The following is a 19,218-nucleotide window of genomic DNA, read 5'->3' as shown; positions in this document are numbered from 1 at the left end:
AGGAGACTCCCCAGCCCCCAGCTTTGGGAGCTCTGCCTTACTCCGCTCTTAGCAAAGTCCGATCTGCCCAGGAGACCTCACGTAGACCCTGATTCACGGGTAATGAGGTTCATGAATCAAAGGTCTCTGAGTGTTGTCTGGTGTGTAAAAATGTGCCGAATAAGTCTGACACCATTTCCACGTATTTAAAAATCCAAAAATAAATAAAAAATCAATGTAGATCACAGCTCCACTTTTTTATGTATCCAGGACAAAACACTTTCATTAAATATGAACATCCCTGAGTTGGATCCGCAGCTTAGCTCAGGGTTTGGTTCCCTTGGCTGGTGGCTGTTTAGGCCGGACCTCTCTAAAAAGTCTCGGAGTGCTCCCAGTTTAAGGGGAAGGACCCCCCTCACGGACCTGGGCATTGTGTTTGCCCATGATGAAGGTCAATTTAGAGTTCAAGGGTAATGGGGGTCATGAGTCAAAAATTCTCAGAATGCTACCTGGTGGAGGGGATAAACCCTTTACTGGAATGTGGACCTGCTACTCTGCTTAAGGTTTGATCCCAATGTGAGGTGGCTGTTTCGCTGGAGAGTCCGGGCGGGAAGATCTTCTTGAGGCAACCGTTACCCAGGATGGATCCAGGGTTGGTGGGCCTCCTTCTCCTGAAGCAGGTCTGGAGGGAAGGGGACCCAGGCCCAGGTGGTTGAGGAAGGCTTTGCCGTCGTCCGGGTTCCTAGTATCTGAGTTCTCCCATTTTTAACTACCATGAGTCCAAAGGGAAATGTCCATCTATATTTGATATTGCGGTCTCTTAATTTCGCCGTCACCTCTCTGAGATTTCTTCTTTTGGCAAGTGTGGAAGGCGCCAGGTCTATGGATCTTGAGGTCTATGGAGCCTCTCATCACCGTGTTGAAGGCTTCCTTTGTTTTAAAGTAGTGAAATCTCAACACCTCATCCCTTGGTCAGTCTCATTCTTATGGCTCTGTGGCATCTGCCCAGGGTAAGAGACTCCTCTGTATAATCTGGGAGGGCTGATGTTAGCCATTTGCCCATGAACCCCTCGATCTCTGTTTCAGATTTTGGGATCCCCCGGATCCGGAGATTATTACGGCAGTCTCTATTCTCCGCATCCTCCTGTCTGTCTTTGATGTCTACGAGTTGGGACTTCACTTCCCTGAGCTCGGCGTCCATAAAGGATTGCCGGGTGATTGTAGTGTCGACCTTGGATTCCAAGGAGCTAGTGTGTTCCCCAAGGGAGGATATCTCCTCTTTAAGATCCTTCTCTGCTGTTTGCATTAGGGATTAAATTTTATTAAAGAAGTTAAGTCGAGAGATTTTCGATCTCCACCCATGATTCAGAGTCTGAGCGTTCCACGGAGGAATCCTCTCCCAACTCCGTCTGTTGCGGTGCTGTCTGATCATGTTTTTATAAAGTTTTCAGTAAACTCACTCTGTTTTTTTTTCTTTTTGATGGTTCTAACCACTTTCGAAGCCATGGTAAATGGGACTTGCGTGTGAAGTGGTTTGGTTTTAGAAGGTTAGTCAGAGCCGATTTGCTTTCATAAGCTTAGAATGAAGCCCAGGATATTGCAGAACATAGGTCTCAGGACGCCATCTTAGCCAGCTCCATTTAGGCTTTTCTGTGCACATAGATCTTTTGTAGGGAGGTACATGTTCCCCTGAGAGGGATCACAGTATTGAAACCTGTGTGTTTGTGGATTTGTCTGTCTCTGTCTTTTCCACCCTCTTTTATTCTTTTACACACAGAAACAGAGGGGATGGATGTTACCCTGTGGAAGATGGATATTAGGCTGCAGGCTTTTACTTAAAGGCTTTATTTGGGTTTGTGTGTGAAAGATATGGCTATCTGGGTGTTCACCGTTAAAGTCAGTGGCTGACACTTACTGTGTTTCTCTGCTGCTTTTTAGAAGCCTTTGGCAATCCAGGGTAGAGGGGGCATTCCGAGTGGTCCCAAGGCGTCCTCCATTACAGGCGGCTGGGAGATTACACCCCAGTGTGTGGTCTCCGCCAGGTCTTGGCCGTCAGTTGGAGGCTCCAAGATCGCCGCGTGTAGGGGGGAGAGAGACAGGTCTGCGCTCTCCGGGGGCACCGCTGTGGAGCTCCTTCTCAGCGCTTTGTCACCCTCCCGCCGCCGCTGGTGATATGATGATGATATGCCGCTATCCTCGTGTCGCCGACCACAGCCCTGGCCTGCAGTCCCCTGCCTCTCGTCCACGCACAAAACACGCCGTTAGCGGCACCGGAGCCCGTCCAATTCCTGCAGCAGACCCAGGGGCGCTTGTCCCTACCTGGTTCTCACCTCAGGTCCCAGATCAATCGGCGGCTCTTGGATCAGTAGGGCCATGCATGCCCGGCGCCCATCTTGAGCTCCTCATTGTAATGTATTGTATGTCTTTATTTATATAGCGCCATTAATGTACATAGCGCTTCACAGTAGTAATACATGTGGTAATCACATAAATAACAGATAATATAAATAACAGATCATGGGAATAAGTGCTTCAGACATAAACGTAACATTAAGGAAGAGGAGTCCCTGCCCCGAGGAGCTTACAGTCTAATTGTTAGGTAGGGAGAACATACAGAGACAGTAGGAGGGAGTTCTGGTAAGTGCATCTGCAGGGGGCCAAGGTTTATGTATCATGTGTTCAGAATATCCACAGTGCTATTCATATGCTTCTTTAAGCAAGTGTGTCTTAAAGTGGGTCTTAAAGGTGGAGAGAGGGTGCTAGTCGGCTACTGAGGGGAACCGCATTCCAGAGGTGGGGGAATCAGTGAAAAAGGTTTAAGGCGGGAGAGGGCTTTAGATACAAAGGGGGTAGAAAGAAGACATCCTTGAGCAGAACGCAAGAGTCGGGATGGTGCATAGCGAGAAATTAGGGCTGAGATGTAAGGAGGGGCAGAAGAGTGTAAAGCTTTAAAAGTGAGTAGAAGAATGGAGTGTGAGATGCGGGATTTAATCGGAAGCCAGGAGAGGGATTTAATGAGGGGAGATGCTGAGACAGATCTAGGAAAGAGTAGAGTGATTGAAGCGGCCCTTCAAGGCTCATGTGTTTTAGCTTCAGAGCAGCGGTCTGGTCACAGGGGAGCACCAGGCACAATCCACAAGCTAATAAGTGCTCAATCTATGCCTGAAAGGGACTTCTAGCTAGGCGTCTTAGGGCTGTGATATCACCCTATATTGCGGAGCTGAACTGGCATGTGACTGCTCAGTTCAGAGTCTTGGCTACGCCTTCCAAACATTTTTAAAGGTCCATACAGTACTACTGTATTACCATAGCCGGGAAAAGACATGTTAAGCGGTACAGGTCGTAGTCTTTATTCAGGAAACCCACTTTAAGAAACAAAGTTACTGTCATTTCAGTGCTTCAAAAATAAAATAGAATGGTGTAGGTTTGGTATTTAGCAAAAGAATTTCAGTTGCATGTGACTGCTGAAAAATGTAACATTGAAGGTAGATATAGCTTTTGTAACCCCTCTTAGTTCTCTAGATGTATTCATATGTATATACACTAGGACGGGGGCCTGAGTCCACCTCTCCATTGCCTGTGATGATATTCAGCCGGCGAATAACCATGGTGTGGTCAGACAACGCAGCAGAACACGTATCCTATAAACAGTTCTTTGTAAGTAGAGACAACAGAAATCGCATACCGTGGCCCTCAGAATCAGAGGATGATGAACACTACTTTTGGCAATATCACGGAAAGGATATTAAGGCACTCTGCTGCGCAACTGTCCCATAGTGTCTCTTACAAAGTCCCAGTGGCCCGTGTACTAACTAATGAGCCACTGTTGGTGCCAGTACAGCGCTGGAGCTCATATAGAAGTGAACGTGTGTTAATAGTTGCCGGCCTGGTACTTAGCAAAGAATGGCAATGGCCATGTATGTTGAAAAAGATACTGATGCGTTTCCACGCATTCCATGGGTTCCCTTTCATCAGGTGATGTACCCTCCTGGATTGTATCTGCTATCCCTGGTACGTGCTGTTCTTTCAGACTAGCCAAGCTCAGCTATGCGCTGTATCACTCACCAGGCTCCTCGATACAGGTACTCTCTTCATAGGTCTTCTCCTGCTCACATGCTCCTCTACTTATATCTCTCATCGCTCCTCCTTCCGTGATGTCATTCTTCTTCGTAGCCTATGTTCTCTGTCCTTTCCTTGATTCACAGCCATTGGCCGAAGGGCATGCCCATCAATAAACTTATGCGTGGTCATAGGGGTGTTACACTTTATTAAGTGCACTCACAATGGCTGAATGACAACATTTGCTAATATCTAATACTGATGAATTTTCTTACTTCAATCATTTACTTTTGCAACGTAATGCTTTTAAGGAAGGTTCTCTTTTTCATTATCTCTTAATCCTACTTTACTGTAGATACTTCCAAGGGAAAATCAGAACACAGAACCAGGTTAATTTTTTAACAAAAAATAATAAAGAACAACTTAAAGACTAAAGAAATCCTTATTAAAAGATTGAAATACTAGGAGCAAAGTTGAAAGATCCATAAAAAATCTTTCAGACAATACAAGTAGAATCTCAGTGGATACTTTATGGGAAGTTCATTAGAGTGTGGTAATGGTGAGATTAAACAGCTAGCTGTCGTTAAAACTGATAAAATGTTGGCCAGTCTTAAAAATAAACAAAGTCCATTTCAAGTTAACTGTTTAAGAAAAAGTGATATGACTTGGTGGTCTTACTTATAGTTCCAAGAAAATTCAGGAGGAATTTATTTTATTTTATTCTAAATTATACAACCTTCCATCAATGGAAATATCAGGCTAAAAATAAGATTGATGAAGAGGTTCGGTTGTGAGGCGCTGCAGCTGCCGTAGGGAAAAAGATGTGAAACCGGACTGCCGTCTGCTGACGAAAACACATAAGCAAAGCAAGGGGTGATCCTCTTACACGTTTCACGCAGATGCCTGCGCTTTATTCACTCTTTGATAAAGCGCAGGCACCTGCGTGAAGCGCGTTAGAGGATCACCCCTTGCTGTGTTTATGTGCCAATAAATCTTTTGTTGTACTTAAGCAGACGGCAGTCCGGTTTCCCATCTTTTTCCCTACGGCAGCTGCACCGCCTCACATCCAAACCTCTTCATTGATCTCTCCTCGGCAGGAGCACGCCAACAGCTCCCGATAACCCACAGAACGGAGTGAGTAATTTATTCAGCATTTTACACTCACACCATCACGGATCTATAGCACATTGCTCTTACAACTGCAGACTCACACCAAGTGTTCCTAGATGTTTAGGTTAGTGAGCCTGCATTCAGCTTGGTTTTCTTAATGCCTAATAGGCTATACAATGACTTTATGATATCAGTGATCATCATTGACTCCGTGGGACAACTTACTTGGGTTCAATAACATTGTCTGGGACTTTATGTATATTTTGAGATGAACTTTCATTTGTTGCATTCTTTAGACTTCATCTTAGTAGCATCGCTGGGGGAGAAAAATAAGATTGAGGCTAGTGTGTTAAGTTCTGGAAAAAACAAAGTGGCCTATTCTCGTAACTGCAAGTTGTGTACATTAGTGTCTAAAGAGTCCTTTCCGATCGGATTGGCATGATTTGTTATTCTGTAACCCCTTCTCGCTTGGTCTAGGACGTTTGGCCGCCGCCAAACAGCTGCTGGCTCCTCGACACCTCGCCACTTCAGATTTCGCTGCCTGCGCTCACCCGATGCGCCCAAAATGCCCCACACACTATCTTTAAATGTCCCGCAGCTCCGACACACCATCTTTCAATATTCCACCGCTGCTCCGACGGGCGCCCGGGACATTTAAAGATGGCGAATTGGAGTGGCGGGACATTTAAAGATGGTGCACAGGACATTTGGAGTGCACGGTACACTTCGGACATGCAGAAGCTCGGCGAAATGTGATGCAGCAAGGTGTCGTGGCAGTAGATCCCCGGTGGTGGTTTAGTCACGGTGAAACACCGTGGTCAAACATCCCATTCTACTTCTCTCATGTCCAATCCATACGGAAAAGGCTTTTTTAGACCCGGTTCCCTCCAGCTCTGGCAATCCGACTGGTTTCTCCAAAAACCATTTTTTGATGACAACTGGAATTCTTCATGGGTTGTTTTCAAAACCACTTGTAAAAACGCAACCACAAAAATCACGCCGCATCATGGGTGGCGAGATTGGTATTGCGAGTTCCATCCAGGGACTGAAGTTTAGCCTTCGCTGAGAGAGAGTAAAACCCATATATCTCAGCCATATGTCAGACTCTGGATGGATCCACCTCAAGGCATTCCTCTTCAAAAGCAAGTACAATCTGAGCGTTTTGGCTGTTAAACCATGCAATTTGCAATTGAGAATACATTTCTTTTTACTTCTGAACATGTCATTCCGCACAGTTTGGCAATGTCAATTTCAGAGTCACCAGAATAGACCCCTAAATGTTAATAAACTATACAGTGTCTTGAGCATCCTAATAGCCAAAGATAAATAGAAAACGAGCGATAAAAAGCTTATTGCAGAGAAAAAGCCCCGACCCAGGTGGCTTTACTCAGTTATTATAAAGAATATATCACAATACTTTTAGCTTATTTACAGATGTTATTCAATTGTATTAAGCTTTCTGGACTTCTCTCCAAATATTTTTAAAGGTAAACACTACTGTATTACCAGAGCCAGGAAAAGACATGTTAAGCGGTACAAGTCGTAGGACAATATCACTAAATGTAGAGGTCAAAATTGTGGCTAAAATGCTAGCAGATAAATTAGATAAGCATACGCCAAATTTGGATCAAGTTGCCTTTTTTCCGAAGGGAGAAGCAAAAGACAATACAAGACAAATAATAAACATTGATCATATTCACACCCCTAATCTCTATGATTCTACGGTCAGTGCAGAAAGGGCATTTGGCACAATAAATTGGGATTATATGTTCAGTCTTTCTCCAGCGTGTAGGTTTTGGTCATAGGTTTCTTCAGTATATTAAAGCGTTATATACTGTAGTTACCCTACAGCAAGAATTAAAGTGAATATGGTAGTAGTCTTACAATATTTAATGGTACCTGTCAAGTGTGTCATTTATCACTTTTGATTGTTGCCTTAATGGTTGAGCCATTTGCTGAAAGCGTTCATTCTAAAACACATATCAAGCAGTTCACTCCTACTGGTGTGTGTGTGTGTGTGTGTGTGTGTGTGTGTGTGTGTGTGTGTGTGTGTGTGTGTGTGTGTGTGTGTGTGTGTGTGTGTGTGTGTGTGTGTGTGTGTGTGTGTGTGTGTGTGTGTGTGTGTGTGTGCCATTGTGGAAGGTGATCACTGATACACCAAATGTGTTCATTTTCATGCCTCTGTCAAATATCTAATTGCTTGCTGTGTAAACACGCTGTGGCATCTGAAGCTGCAAAACATGTGAAATCTTATTTTTTTTTAAATAAATCGGTTCTGTAGTATTAGATAATAGTGACTGTTTTTTTTTAAATTCAAGTCTTAATGCCATGCCATTTTAATATACTGCGCATCCATTGATTTCTATATTAGGTTTTAGCCCACCTCCCAAGCAGTGCAAGATCTTTGAAACATTTTCCTGTTTGTGATCATTTGTTGCCAATGTTCCCAGCAGTTTGAACTGTAACAATAGATAATGTTACCGTGGTAATATAAGGATACATTGTAGTTGCTGAGTTACACTGACTAAAGCAGCCATTATGTTAGTCACGCAATCAGGATTTTGTCCGATTTGTAACAGGAGCACCAAACGATTGCCAGTTTAGGCTGCGCTTATAGTGCCGGCGACGTGACGGTCTCTGGAAAATCAAATAGAGATGACTTCCAGCGATCGCGACCAATCCGTCGCTACTATAAGCGCGCGCGACGGCGGACAATGTATATGTTGTGCCGCGACGTCGCCGGCACTATAAGCGCAGCCTTAGGTAAGAATGTAGAATTATACTGTACATTGTCACACACTTTACACATATGAAGGAATGCTTATTAAGAGATGTCTTGTGATGTGTTAGCACGCTTGTGAGTATTTATGTTTCTATAAGGTTTGTAATCCAAATAGCAATAGTCCTCAATCCCACCATCACATTTCAAGCAGGGATTATAGAACATTTTTTAGTGAAGGCCCACTGTGGTGTGCTGGTATTTGTACTGTGTGTAAAACATCACAATCACGCAGTTCTCGTGTGCTCCGCAGGTGTCGCACCATGTGTGGAAGCTTATGATACAATGCTGAGAGGGACCGTGGAAGAATATCTCAAGAACAGCAAGATCATAGGTGGCGACGTGGAGACACATGTGAGTAACTCACGGCAGGCTTCTTCTACCTGTGATCATAGCCGAGCTCCCTGCCTCGGGGCCAGTGATTCTGCTGCTTGAGCCTCATCTATCATTATATTGCGCAATATGTTGGTGCCTTACAAAAAATAATCATGGTGTTTGGCAGCCGATAGACAAATGCGCCTACGTAGGGAAGGGATGTTTGGCGTCATATCCCAGAGGATAACTAGGAAGTTTAAAATGAGGGCCCTCTCCAGGGGAAGTGCCAGAGAAGGAGGGGAGAGGGGGAACATACAACTTCACAAGGAAGAGGATTGGGAGTGGGTATAAATGCTCAACATGGAAAGCAGGGTCTGCTCTCACCCCCAGCATAGTGAGATTTAGCTATAACATACCAGCATTCTGCACAACCCTGTTTATGAGCTATACACATATTGAGACGGAAATATTTCAGCTCGGAAGCATTGTAAAAACCAACTACACTTGAACCTTGCTGTGATGATTATTATTATTATTATTATTATTATTATTATTAAAAACCTGCTAATCTTACCATATTTGTATATGATTTTCTTACATTTTGTTAAAGCGGAAGAAGGTCAGAGCATGTAGTATGAGGCCACGGGGGGAAACCTCAGTGAATGTTCTTGTTGCCTTAACGTTTAAAAATACAGCTCCAATAAGACTGCGCTTATAGCGCCGGCGACAGCGACGCAACGTCGCGAAAAAACAAATGCATTGCCGCCGTCGCGTGCGCTTATAGTAAGCGTGGCGCGACAGAGCGACGGATTGGTCGCGATCGCTGGAAGTCATCTCTATTTGATCTTCCAGCGACCGTCGCGTCGCCGTCGCGAGCACTATAAAGGTAGCCTAAACTGGCAAAAATGATTTTGTTGACATTGCCTTTACTTTCACGTTCTCGTATCCTTCAATCAACAACCAGCTTTCATACCAAAAGCAGCATATATTTAATATGCCATAATATTTATTGTGCTTTTCACAGTGACGCTTCCGGCTAAATGTTTAAACATAGCTTGAATTCTCAATAGCACGTCAAAATAATGTAGATGAAGTGCTTTTACCTGGTTTCATTGCTACTGCACCTTTAGCACAATTGAGGTGTGCCCTGGGCCTCTCCAAATATTGTTCTGCTTGTTTGTAGTCTAAGGATTCTCAAACTGTTGTCCCTGGACCACCAATTGGCCTCGTTGACTTTGGTGGGGGTCTCCAAAGCTCCTCAAAATGTAATTCCGTCAGATATCATCTGACGCAGATCCCTGCTGTACATTGGTTTGTGTCATGCTCCTTTTCAGACTCTGATCCATTTTTATATATCTTTATATTCTCTGTGTTTATGAATATTTTGAAGAAAAAGCTTAAGTAACGTGGGTCGTCCTCCACAAAACTATTAACCGTCAAGTGGCCCGTTAGATAATAAACCTTGAAAATCTCTATATGTCCATTATTTTCTGCAGCACTTTTCTTCATTTGTGTGTTAATATTTGTGCCCTGGGCTATACCTCAAGTGAAACCTGAGCGCCTTTCTTGCCAGTGAGTATTAGAAAAACATGTGTCTTCACCAGTGCCCTTGCAGCTGTTGTCCCTGTCAAAACCCAAGATTTTGTTTTGTGCATGTGTTTTTAATCACACCTGTTGTACAGCATGTGCTGGCATACCTGACCTCTGGAATGTGAGGGGAGCACAGTGAGGTTTTATTTGTGCAGCAGATGTTAATGTGCAAGTCCTCCAATAGTTTTTATTTTATTTCTCCCTAAAACCATATGAGAATCATACAATTGATACATAACCAAACCATTACTTTTCACGTATAATTTTCATACACCTCAAAAACTGTACAGACAAACTACAGTACAACGTGATATACAAAAACCTGAACAATATAAAAACCCCAAAACAAAGTGGCCTCTAAAAAGGTAAAATAAACAAAATTACGTGTTTTTTTTGTAGTAACATTGTAGACCTGCTAACTCGCAATGATTTTGTCTGAGTGTTATTGATAATAGACACAAAACAAGTTAGTGGGGAGTTAATGGGGAGTAAAAAAGTGACAAAAACTCTCCACCGTACATTGTACAGCAAATAAAAATATCCTTTATGAGCCCATTCACACGTCACAGACAGGTCTGCAACCCTGCCTTTCATCATTATCTCTTAGCATACAGCACTTCTACTGCAGCTAGGGATTCTGGGTAATGGCATACAAATGAGCACACAGCGTCCCCTTTTGCTTCATGTCCATTTTAACATGGACCCCTATACGCATGTGCATGCTGTATATAATAATATGATAATACTGTATATAATAATTCAGACTCCGAGTTAGTCGCTCTGAGTTAGTCTGTCCCAGTGAAATTTGGCATCAGTGATGTCATAGACTTCAATGGAGTGTGATTGATAGAAGTGTAACATCCCCCCTTTCCTGGTGTCGGTTACTAGGAGTAAGCTAACGTGTTAATGGTAAGCAGTGGATAATAGGCTCCATCCTGTGATGACGCAAAGAACTACGTGGCTGGGGGTATAAGAGTCAGAGGGAATGTTCTAGGAACAGAGCCTCGGGGAGTAAATGTAGGGGATATGTTCCCACGGTTATAGTACAGGTCAGGCCCCCTTTTAGTGTGTTCCAGTTAGGGACAGTGCCCTATAAGTCAGGATCTTATAGCATGGACATAAGAGAGAAGCATGTCCCACAGTGGGAATGCAGACATGCCATTGGGATTAAAGCAAAGAGGGCCCCAGCATGTCAGAGGATCAGCCCTACAAACGGATCCTCACCTACCGCATTAATTACCCCATAGGAAGGGGCAGAACAGAACTTGCTATTAATAGTAACGTACACAGAACAAGCCAGGATCTCAGCACGGGTACGCAGCAAAGGGGACCCATAGGATGTTACTAAAAAGGGGGCCCGTCCACAAGACGTCAGTACAGTAACAAGTGGATGCACCTCCCGTGAGTGTTATGAATGGGCACTCAGGGAAGAAGTCTGTCAAGAATGATAGCGGTACGGATGAAATAAAGTACAACCAAGTCAATCTAAATGTAACTGTGACTGCAGTGTTCCCAAGCATGGGACCGTGAATACAAATTGCAGTTGTACGCAGAAGCATATTTCCCATTATTCCCGGAGCTAAAGTGGCAGAATTTGGGGGGCGTCAAAATTTGGAAGCGGCGTGCCAGCTTGCTGGCATGCCGCCCTGTGCATGAACAATCGGCATGTGCCGTTTGTGCACATGCGTGAGCGGCGCCGGCCGCTTCTGCGCATGCGCTAACTGAGCCAGACGCCCATCTTTTCCATCAGACCACAGACCGCACCCTGAGGCAAAGTAAACTGTTTCTGATGTCAAACACAACCTCGATGTAACCTCCCTAGGGAGCCGGGCAGGGAGGTTACAGAAGTCAGTACTTTTTCTTTTTTTTTAAAGTTGTTGTCCCTATAGCTACATTTTATTTTGGTTCGTTGAAGGTTGACATCTGACATTAGATTGACGTTTACTCTGACTAAGCTTTCATTGTCATTATTATTACCCTCTTTGTATGGTACCAACATATTACACAGTGTGCAGAGGTTTTTTAGAAAAGGAGACTTTTTTTTTTTTAAAGCGAAAATAGGCTTTTATTAGATGGCAGGTTTAAATAACAAAAACACAGGTTATGGTTCAGCAAAGCAGGGTTAAAGGGAAACAAACAAAACAGGGCTAACACCCATAGGGAACCCTGACCAGACCATACCATACACCCTATCCATGGTTTGGGGGGCTAGGCCCCTTACCAACAACTGTCAGATAAACAGTTCACAGGTGGAGGTCAGTTACCTTCGGGCCCCAGCTTCCTCTAGTCTGGATAGGAGGGAGGGACAGAGTCCCAGTGCAGGCTTCTCTCCACAGCGGTCCAGTAACTTCCTGGGTCAGAGAGAAGTAGTCCCTGCGTGATCTCTCTTGCAGTCCAAGGTGTTTCCCTGGACCAGAGATCTCCCTGCAGTAAATGCCGCAGGCTTTATAAAGACCTTTAGTGAAGCGGCTGAGCAGGCAATTAAGGCAGCCCTCTGGCTTTAACCTGCAGCACCAGGCTCAGGTCTTATTATGTGACAGGGGATTCACCCTGCTACATGTACATATCTGTATATGTTAAGACAAACTGAGACAATATGAAGGAGGTCCCTGTCCCATGCGTATGGTATGACAATATTTTAATGCTACTTACCAGCACCTACTATTATACATGTACTTTTAGTTATGAATCTGTGATTATTCCGATTGTTCAAAGAAAATGTGTGTATTTGTATGTCATTTCCAAAATATATTAATATAGGAGGAGATTGTGTCTATGGAGGTCTCTGATATAAATATAATTTTATATCATTGTGAAACTAACCTGAAGTCTGAAACAAAGGCTGCCTTTGATTGATAGTCATTGTACAAAGGACATAAGCAAATATTAAAAGATTTTTAATTTTCCATCAACTAATTCATGGTTTGCAGCAGCAATGGCATATGGCATTCTATAGTCAGCCTTCCAATATTGCATGGCACATATGCACTGTATTTCCTTCCAGTGTAGAGGACATCACCATCTGTTACTATGGATGTTGGAGTGCCAAAGTCATCACGATCTGCTATCTCAGAAATAGCTGTATCAGATAGCTCAACATTTTGCATGCAGTCTCTGATGCAGTCTCTGAGTACATCAGAGATAACTGTGCCATACAGTGATATTTGGCTGTTCAGGATAAAGAAAATGCCATTAAAATGGCAAAGTGCTGATTTTTATCAGTGAGACTCCATTGGTGCCTTTAAGACTGCTTCTGCTAAAATACAATGTACAATGATCTTGTCTTGGTTTGCTGTGCTGATCTATTAGCAACTTTGGTCGATTCGAGTGCTGGATCACTATCACAATGTTTATTTTAAGTCAGCAAACAGGTATGTTGTTGCTTCTTTTGTTAAACATGGGGAAAACCACTTAACGTATGAAAATTCCAAAATGTGTGCAAGTTTGTGAAACCGCCGCATTTTGGAATTCTCTCTGATCAGGAAAATGTTGTGGTCAACACTGGTAAATTTTTGCCCCAAGCATTGGAAACTCGTTCTGCTTTCCAGCGATTCACTAGAAAAAATCACTGCTCCCTTAAACTTCATTCGCATTCACTGCAGAGAATGGCATCAGTTCACATTGCCCTTTAACCCTTTGGGCGCCATGACGTAGTGGCTACTTGTATTGTATTGTATGTCTTTATTTATATAGCGCCATTAATGTACATAGCGCTTCACAGTAGTAAAACATGTGGTAATCAAATAAATAACAGATAATATAAATAACAGATCATGGGAATAAGTGCTTCAGACATAAAAGTAACATTAAGGAAGAGGAGTCCCTGCCCCGAGGAGCTTACAGTCTAATTGGTAGGTAGGGAGAACGTACAGAGACAGTAGGAGGGAGTTCTGGTAAGTGCGTCTGCAGGGGGCCAAGCTTTATGTATCATGTGTTCAGAATGTTCACAGTGCTATTCATATGCTTCTTTAAGCAAGTGTGTCTTAAGGTGGGTCTTAAAGGTGGATAGAGTGGGTGCTAGTCGGGTACTGAGGGGAAGGGCATTCCAGAGGTGTGCGGCAGTCAGTGAAAAAGGTTTAAGGCGGGAGAGGGCTTTAGATACAAAGGGGGTAGAAAGAAGACATCCTTGACATACTTCATGGCTACGTCATCCCCATAGTGTGCTCGTTTTTCAGGGGAGATTGCGTCAGGTGCGCAGGACACGATCTGTTGTTCAGGGAACTTAAAGAGGAGTCCTCTTCCATGGGTCGCCACAAGCGGTCACGTAATCGCCGTTTTGCCAGAGGGACCATGGAACTCCGGTGCTCAAGGTCTTTTAGCAAAGTTAATTTCGGCAAAGATCCCAGACCTTCTTGCAAAATTAGTAGAAACTGGCAACGTGTGACTTTCTGGCAAGATTTGCACGTCTAAAAATAAGATGTGCCTAAGATAATAAGACCATAACTTATGACATCTAACTTGAATAAGTAATCAATTTGTTTTATTAAGTGCAGGTGGCATATGTAAAGCATGGGATCATGGCCACTTGATGTGTTTTTAATTGTGCGTGAAAATAACTTTCATATCATGTGACTTTAGATAGCATATATATATATGTAACGCAGTTTGCCCCCCGCCTCCCCCCCCCCCAATTGCAGGTAGGGACCATGTGTGGAAATACACCTGTGGTGCGTTACCTTATAGGCTCACAGAAGGCCTGAACCTCTACCGCTGGGAGCCTGGGGTTACCTGATTCTTCGGATACAGCGCCTCCACCTGTAAGGGTTCCTAACAGGGTGGGATGGTTCTTACAGGAACAATAATAATAATAATAATGCACGCACACAGTATATGCTAGCAACCGTTTTAATATAACTAATAACCTTGGTACTCTGTACCACACAATAATATGCATATAACTATACATATAGAAGTTCACCACCCACATATCAACATAGGTATCCCCAAAGTACCTGGGTGCTGGGCACCAATTCCCTGATGTCCCTTAAGTCCAAGCCCACCCAAAGTGTTGGAGATAGCGCTATCCCGTGGAGTGTTAGTGCACTACTATAGATACCTGCCCGGGGCTCCGGCACCTGGGTACAGCAAGATAACAGAATGGGATCCGCCTGATCCGACGTGCCGTCCGCCTCTGCATGGGGTAAATTCCGGCATGGATAATATCACTGTACCATCTATACCTTGGGGCTGGTCCGTCTCCAGTCCGCAGGCCGCAGTCACTGCGTGGCATGATCCTCAGTGCAGATAGTCTCTATCTAGAGGGGGTCTGAGCCCAGACCGAATGATCAGGCTGCGCACAGATAAGTGGTTCCTTGGTCTAATCAAACAGCTAAAGGGGCAGATTCCTTACTTAAGGCATGTCCCTGAAGTAACGACAAGCTGGGGCAAGGATAATAGTTATCTGGGGCCTATGGGGTGACTAGCCTAGTGCAAGGGGCTACTGCTCCCCCTGCACCCTCACTTACCCAGCTCCCAGCTTTCACTAACTTCACAGAGCGCCAAAAGTATCTATATGTGCTGCAGGCAATCCTCGCACCCCATTGGCTGCTCTGGGGCACCTGGTGCGCATCTCCCTATGCCTCTTGGGAGTTATAGTCTCCGCAGAGTCTATTGCCCCCGCGTGCGGGATCGTAACTGCGCATGCGCGACTCTGTAATGGCCGCCACAACTCCCGACCGCTATTTGCGCATGTGCGACCACTGCGCATGCGCGTGCATATCCAAAATGGCGGCCACCACTAGCCGGGTGCGTCGCAAGCGACCGGCTCACCTCACCAACCGCCCGACACCCGAAAACCCCCAGCAGGAGGTAAGGTCCATGGAAGCGCCAAGGGGAACCAGGCTACATATATATATATAATTTATGGAAGAATTTATCAACAACAATTTACTACAGGAATGCAAGTACCCAGTTCTGCCCCTATACAAACGGATCCCACAGAACTAGAGTTGCACAACATTTGGGAATAAAGCAAATTAAGAATGATTGTTCAGTTCACAAACCTTGCTTTTTCAGGGTTTCACTTTGTCAATTTAATTTGCTTAGTGGTTGTGTTGGCATGAGAAGAGCGGTCTAGGACCTTTAGCTGCCGGCATCTTGCTGCAGCTGACATTCAGCCGCCGCGGTATTTATCCGCTGGCAGTTTCACTGCTAAGGTAAGCCCCTAATCTTACTCCTTAGCCTAAAACCCCTAACCTTTCCTCTTACTCTAAAAACCCTTTCCCACTTTACCCTAAAACCCCTAAAGTTAACCCCTAATGCTATTAAATGCTAAATGGCAGTGAGGAGGTGGCTCAAGCGAGATGTCGGCGGCAAAATGTCCCATTCCATGAAAAGAGCTTCTAACATGGAAAAAGTAATCAACATCACAATGCATTTGTAGGGATTCTTGTATTAACGTCAGAGTTCTAGCAGTTTTCTTGTTTTGCAAGTACTACAGATAGTTACATAAACGATGTATGTATTGTATGTAACCCTTCTTACGCGGCTCTAAAGGAGGTCACATCAGATTAGTTACAGTATGTTTAATCCCAGTGTTTAGTCTCTCAGGCCTTTACAGAGTACATGCCAGAGACATGCCAGTCCACATCTGGCCGATTGAAGTCTCCCCTAATGATTACCTCCCCTTTCATTTACATCTTAGTGATGTCCAATGCCCTATCCGAGGGGTGTGCAAACTGGGGGGGCATGCCCCCATGGGGGGCTCGAGATTGTCTGCAGGGGGCGCAGGGTTTACAGGGCGATGGCAACATGACATCATGACGCCCAGAATGCCGTAGCCGAGGTAAGAGGGGGGGTGCGCAGAGAGGGGGTCAGCCTGCAGAGGGGCGCAGGGAAAAAAAAGATTGCACTCCGCTGCCCTTTCCAATGCCTCCCCTTGTCCAGGAGGTCTGGAGATCAGCCCAGTACAAATGACAACCTCCTCATCAGTTTCTTACCAGTTTCTAGTGTTACCCAAAGTGGCTCAGTCTTTTCTCCTGTACCTTTCACTAAATTAGATTTTTTTAATGTTTTTTAGCCTTGATATGAAGCAGCGGGTCTCCGGAGATGAACCACATTAATTTCAGGTCTGGACACCCAATATCTCAATCCTGTTTAAAGGTCCTACAGTACATGCGGGCCAATATTGGCTTGTGTGATGCAGCAGCGCTTTCAGAGTTATGTATCTTGGGAAGCAGTGGTCCCCAGTACTGAAATTAACATGGTTCAGCTCCGGAGACCACTTAGGGTAAACAAATAAAATAGAAATCTAGGTGGAAATGCCTCTTTAAATTGTTCCTCAAATATAGGGCAAATCCTTCCCCCTTCCTACACTGTTCTTTTCTAAATAGGGTGTAATCTGGTATAGTTATGTCCCAGTCCTGATTTTCATAGTACCATGACTCAGTAATGTACTGCTGCGGCCAAGTTTATTCGAGCATTTGCCCGTTCTTGGCCGCAGCAGTAGCCTGGCGCGCGCCCGAGAGTGACGGGCGCGCGCCGAAGCAGCGGAAGAGCGCCCTCCGATCGGGGCGCTCTCCCTACCGCTGCCGGGTCCGCCGGGTCCCCCGGAACCCCCTGCCGCTTTCCCGCGATCGCGGGACACCAGGGCTCCCTCGGGGAGCCCCTGGACGCGCGTGCAGGGGGCGCACGCTCCCGAAGACGCGTGACCGCGCGTCGAGGGCGGCCACTAGCAAGCCGGGAAATCTCCCGGCTTGCGGATCTGGCCGCAGAGTAATAAAGCGCGTCGGTAGTGTATGTATGTATGTAGGTATGTCTTTATTTATTTATATAGCACAATTAATGTACATAGCGCTTCACAGTAGTAATACACGTGACAATCATATAAATAACAAATAATACAAATAACAGGTCATGGGATTAAGTACTTCAGACATAAAAGTAACATTTCAGAAGAAGAGTCCCTGCTCCGAGAAGCTTACAATCTAGTTGGTAGGTAGTAGAAAAAAGAACAAAGTTCTAGTTATCAGTGCTTCCGAGTCCTGGATAAAGAGTAGCAATATGTAGCTGCTTTGTAATGATAAACTTGCTTGTAGTTGGACCATGAATGCATCAGTGAGTGTAGCATTTAATCTGAAGAGTTTGTTATGTACGATTCAGTAAATCACGTGGTGCAACACTTACACTTGGGTGACACGTGATGTCACTTCCTTATATACTATTATTGATCACCAATTAGGAATTAAAGCTATTAGTCACTTTCTAAATCTTTCTAATCTTCACACTGCACAGAGCACTTTTATATTTGATTCCATTATATTCTTACTGCAGCACAATAATTTTCTGTTTGATAAACAGTTTTATGGACAGACACAGGGCACTGCTATGGGCACCTCTTTTGCACCTTCCTATGCTAATCTCTTTATGGGTCTTTGGGTCTATACACATCTTTGGCGATTCTAATCCTTTTCGAAAAAATATTCTTCTCTATCGCCGCTACATAGATGACCTACTCTTGATTTGGCAAGGAAATGCACTATTTTTAACTTTTTTTGAATACTTCAACCATAACACTTACAATTTAAAATGTACATATTCATATCATAGTAATCATAGTAATCATATCAGTTATTTGGATTTATACTTATATATTGATATGAATCAAACCATTCAGACGGACATTTTCCACAAGCCTTAACTCCCGCAATTAATTTCTGATGGCCAACAGTGGGCAACCCAGGTCATTACTTGGGGGTATCCCCAGGGGGCAATATTTGAGACTGAGAAGAATATGCTCTAAGGATGAGACTTTTTAAAAACAATCTAAAGAATTAAGTAAGAGATGGGTGTATCAGATCGGAGGTCCATGTAAGAGACCGGAAGAAGTCGCAAGTAAGCGACGAAACATGCAGCATGTCGGGTCTCTGCCGATATAATTGATTAAAAATTTCTACAGCAGATTAGAACTTAGCTCTATGTTTTCACTGTTGCATTACAAACGTTGTAATACCAGCCTCTAGTCTCTTACATGGACCTCCGATCTGATACACCCATTTAAAGAGGTGTTAGCTCTGTTTTTAGCAGGGCTGTGCCACAAACAGATATACACTTTCCCAAACCACAAACGGAAAGTCTGCCCCTCTCTAGCTTCTATGTGCCTCTGATCCCCAAACAATAACAATATCACCTGGCAAACCGGCACACTGTGGGACTGCCTCCCGCTACTATTACAAATGCGGAGCTTCACTGATTGTCATAACAATATAACCATGACTGCATGGGTAACATACCACCAGGTTTGCTGACTAAACATAGCATTACTTTATTGAATCAGCTATGGACACTGCAGACTCACCTTAAACTGTGCCGTTTCCAATAACACAAACTGCATACAGTATTCCCCGAGATTCAAGTATATGTACACGGGGTCTACGGGACAAGAATTC

General features: G+C 44.3%; 1 protein-coding gene across 1 annotated transcript in view; it reads left to right on the top strand.

The window, feature by feature from the left end:
* The window catches only part of CAP2 (cyclase associated actin cytoskeleton regulatory protein 2), a 144,011-nt gene that overhangs the window by 29,069 nt on the left and 95,724 nt on the right, over positions 1 to 19,218 (top strand). Inside the window, exon 3 of the mRNA XM_075585642.1 lies at positions 8,181 to 8,281. Coding sequence (XP_075441757.1) covers positions 8,181 to 8,281 — 101 coding nt within the window. The remainder of the gene's footprint in view (positions 1 to 8,180; positions 8,282 to 19,218) is intronic.

This window comes from Ascaphus truei, chromosome 2, assembly GCF_040206685.1.
Source record: "Ascaphus truei isolate aAscTru1 chromosome 2, aAscTru1.hap1, whole genome shotgun sequence".
NCBI lineage: Eukaryota > Metazoa > Chordata > Amphibia > Anura > Ascaphidae > Ascaphus > Ascaphus truei.
Note: the sequence above shows the minus strand (reverse complement) of the source record. Positions and strands in the feature narration are given on the sequence as shown.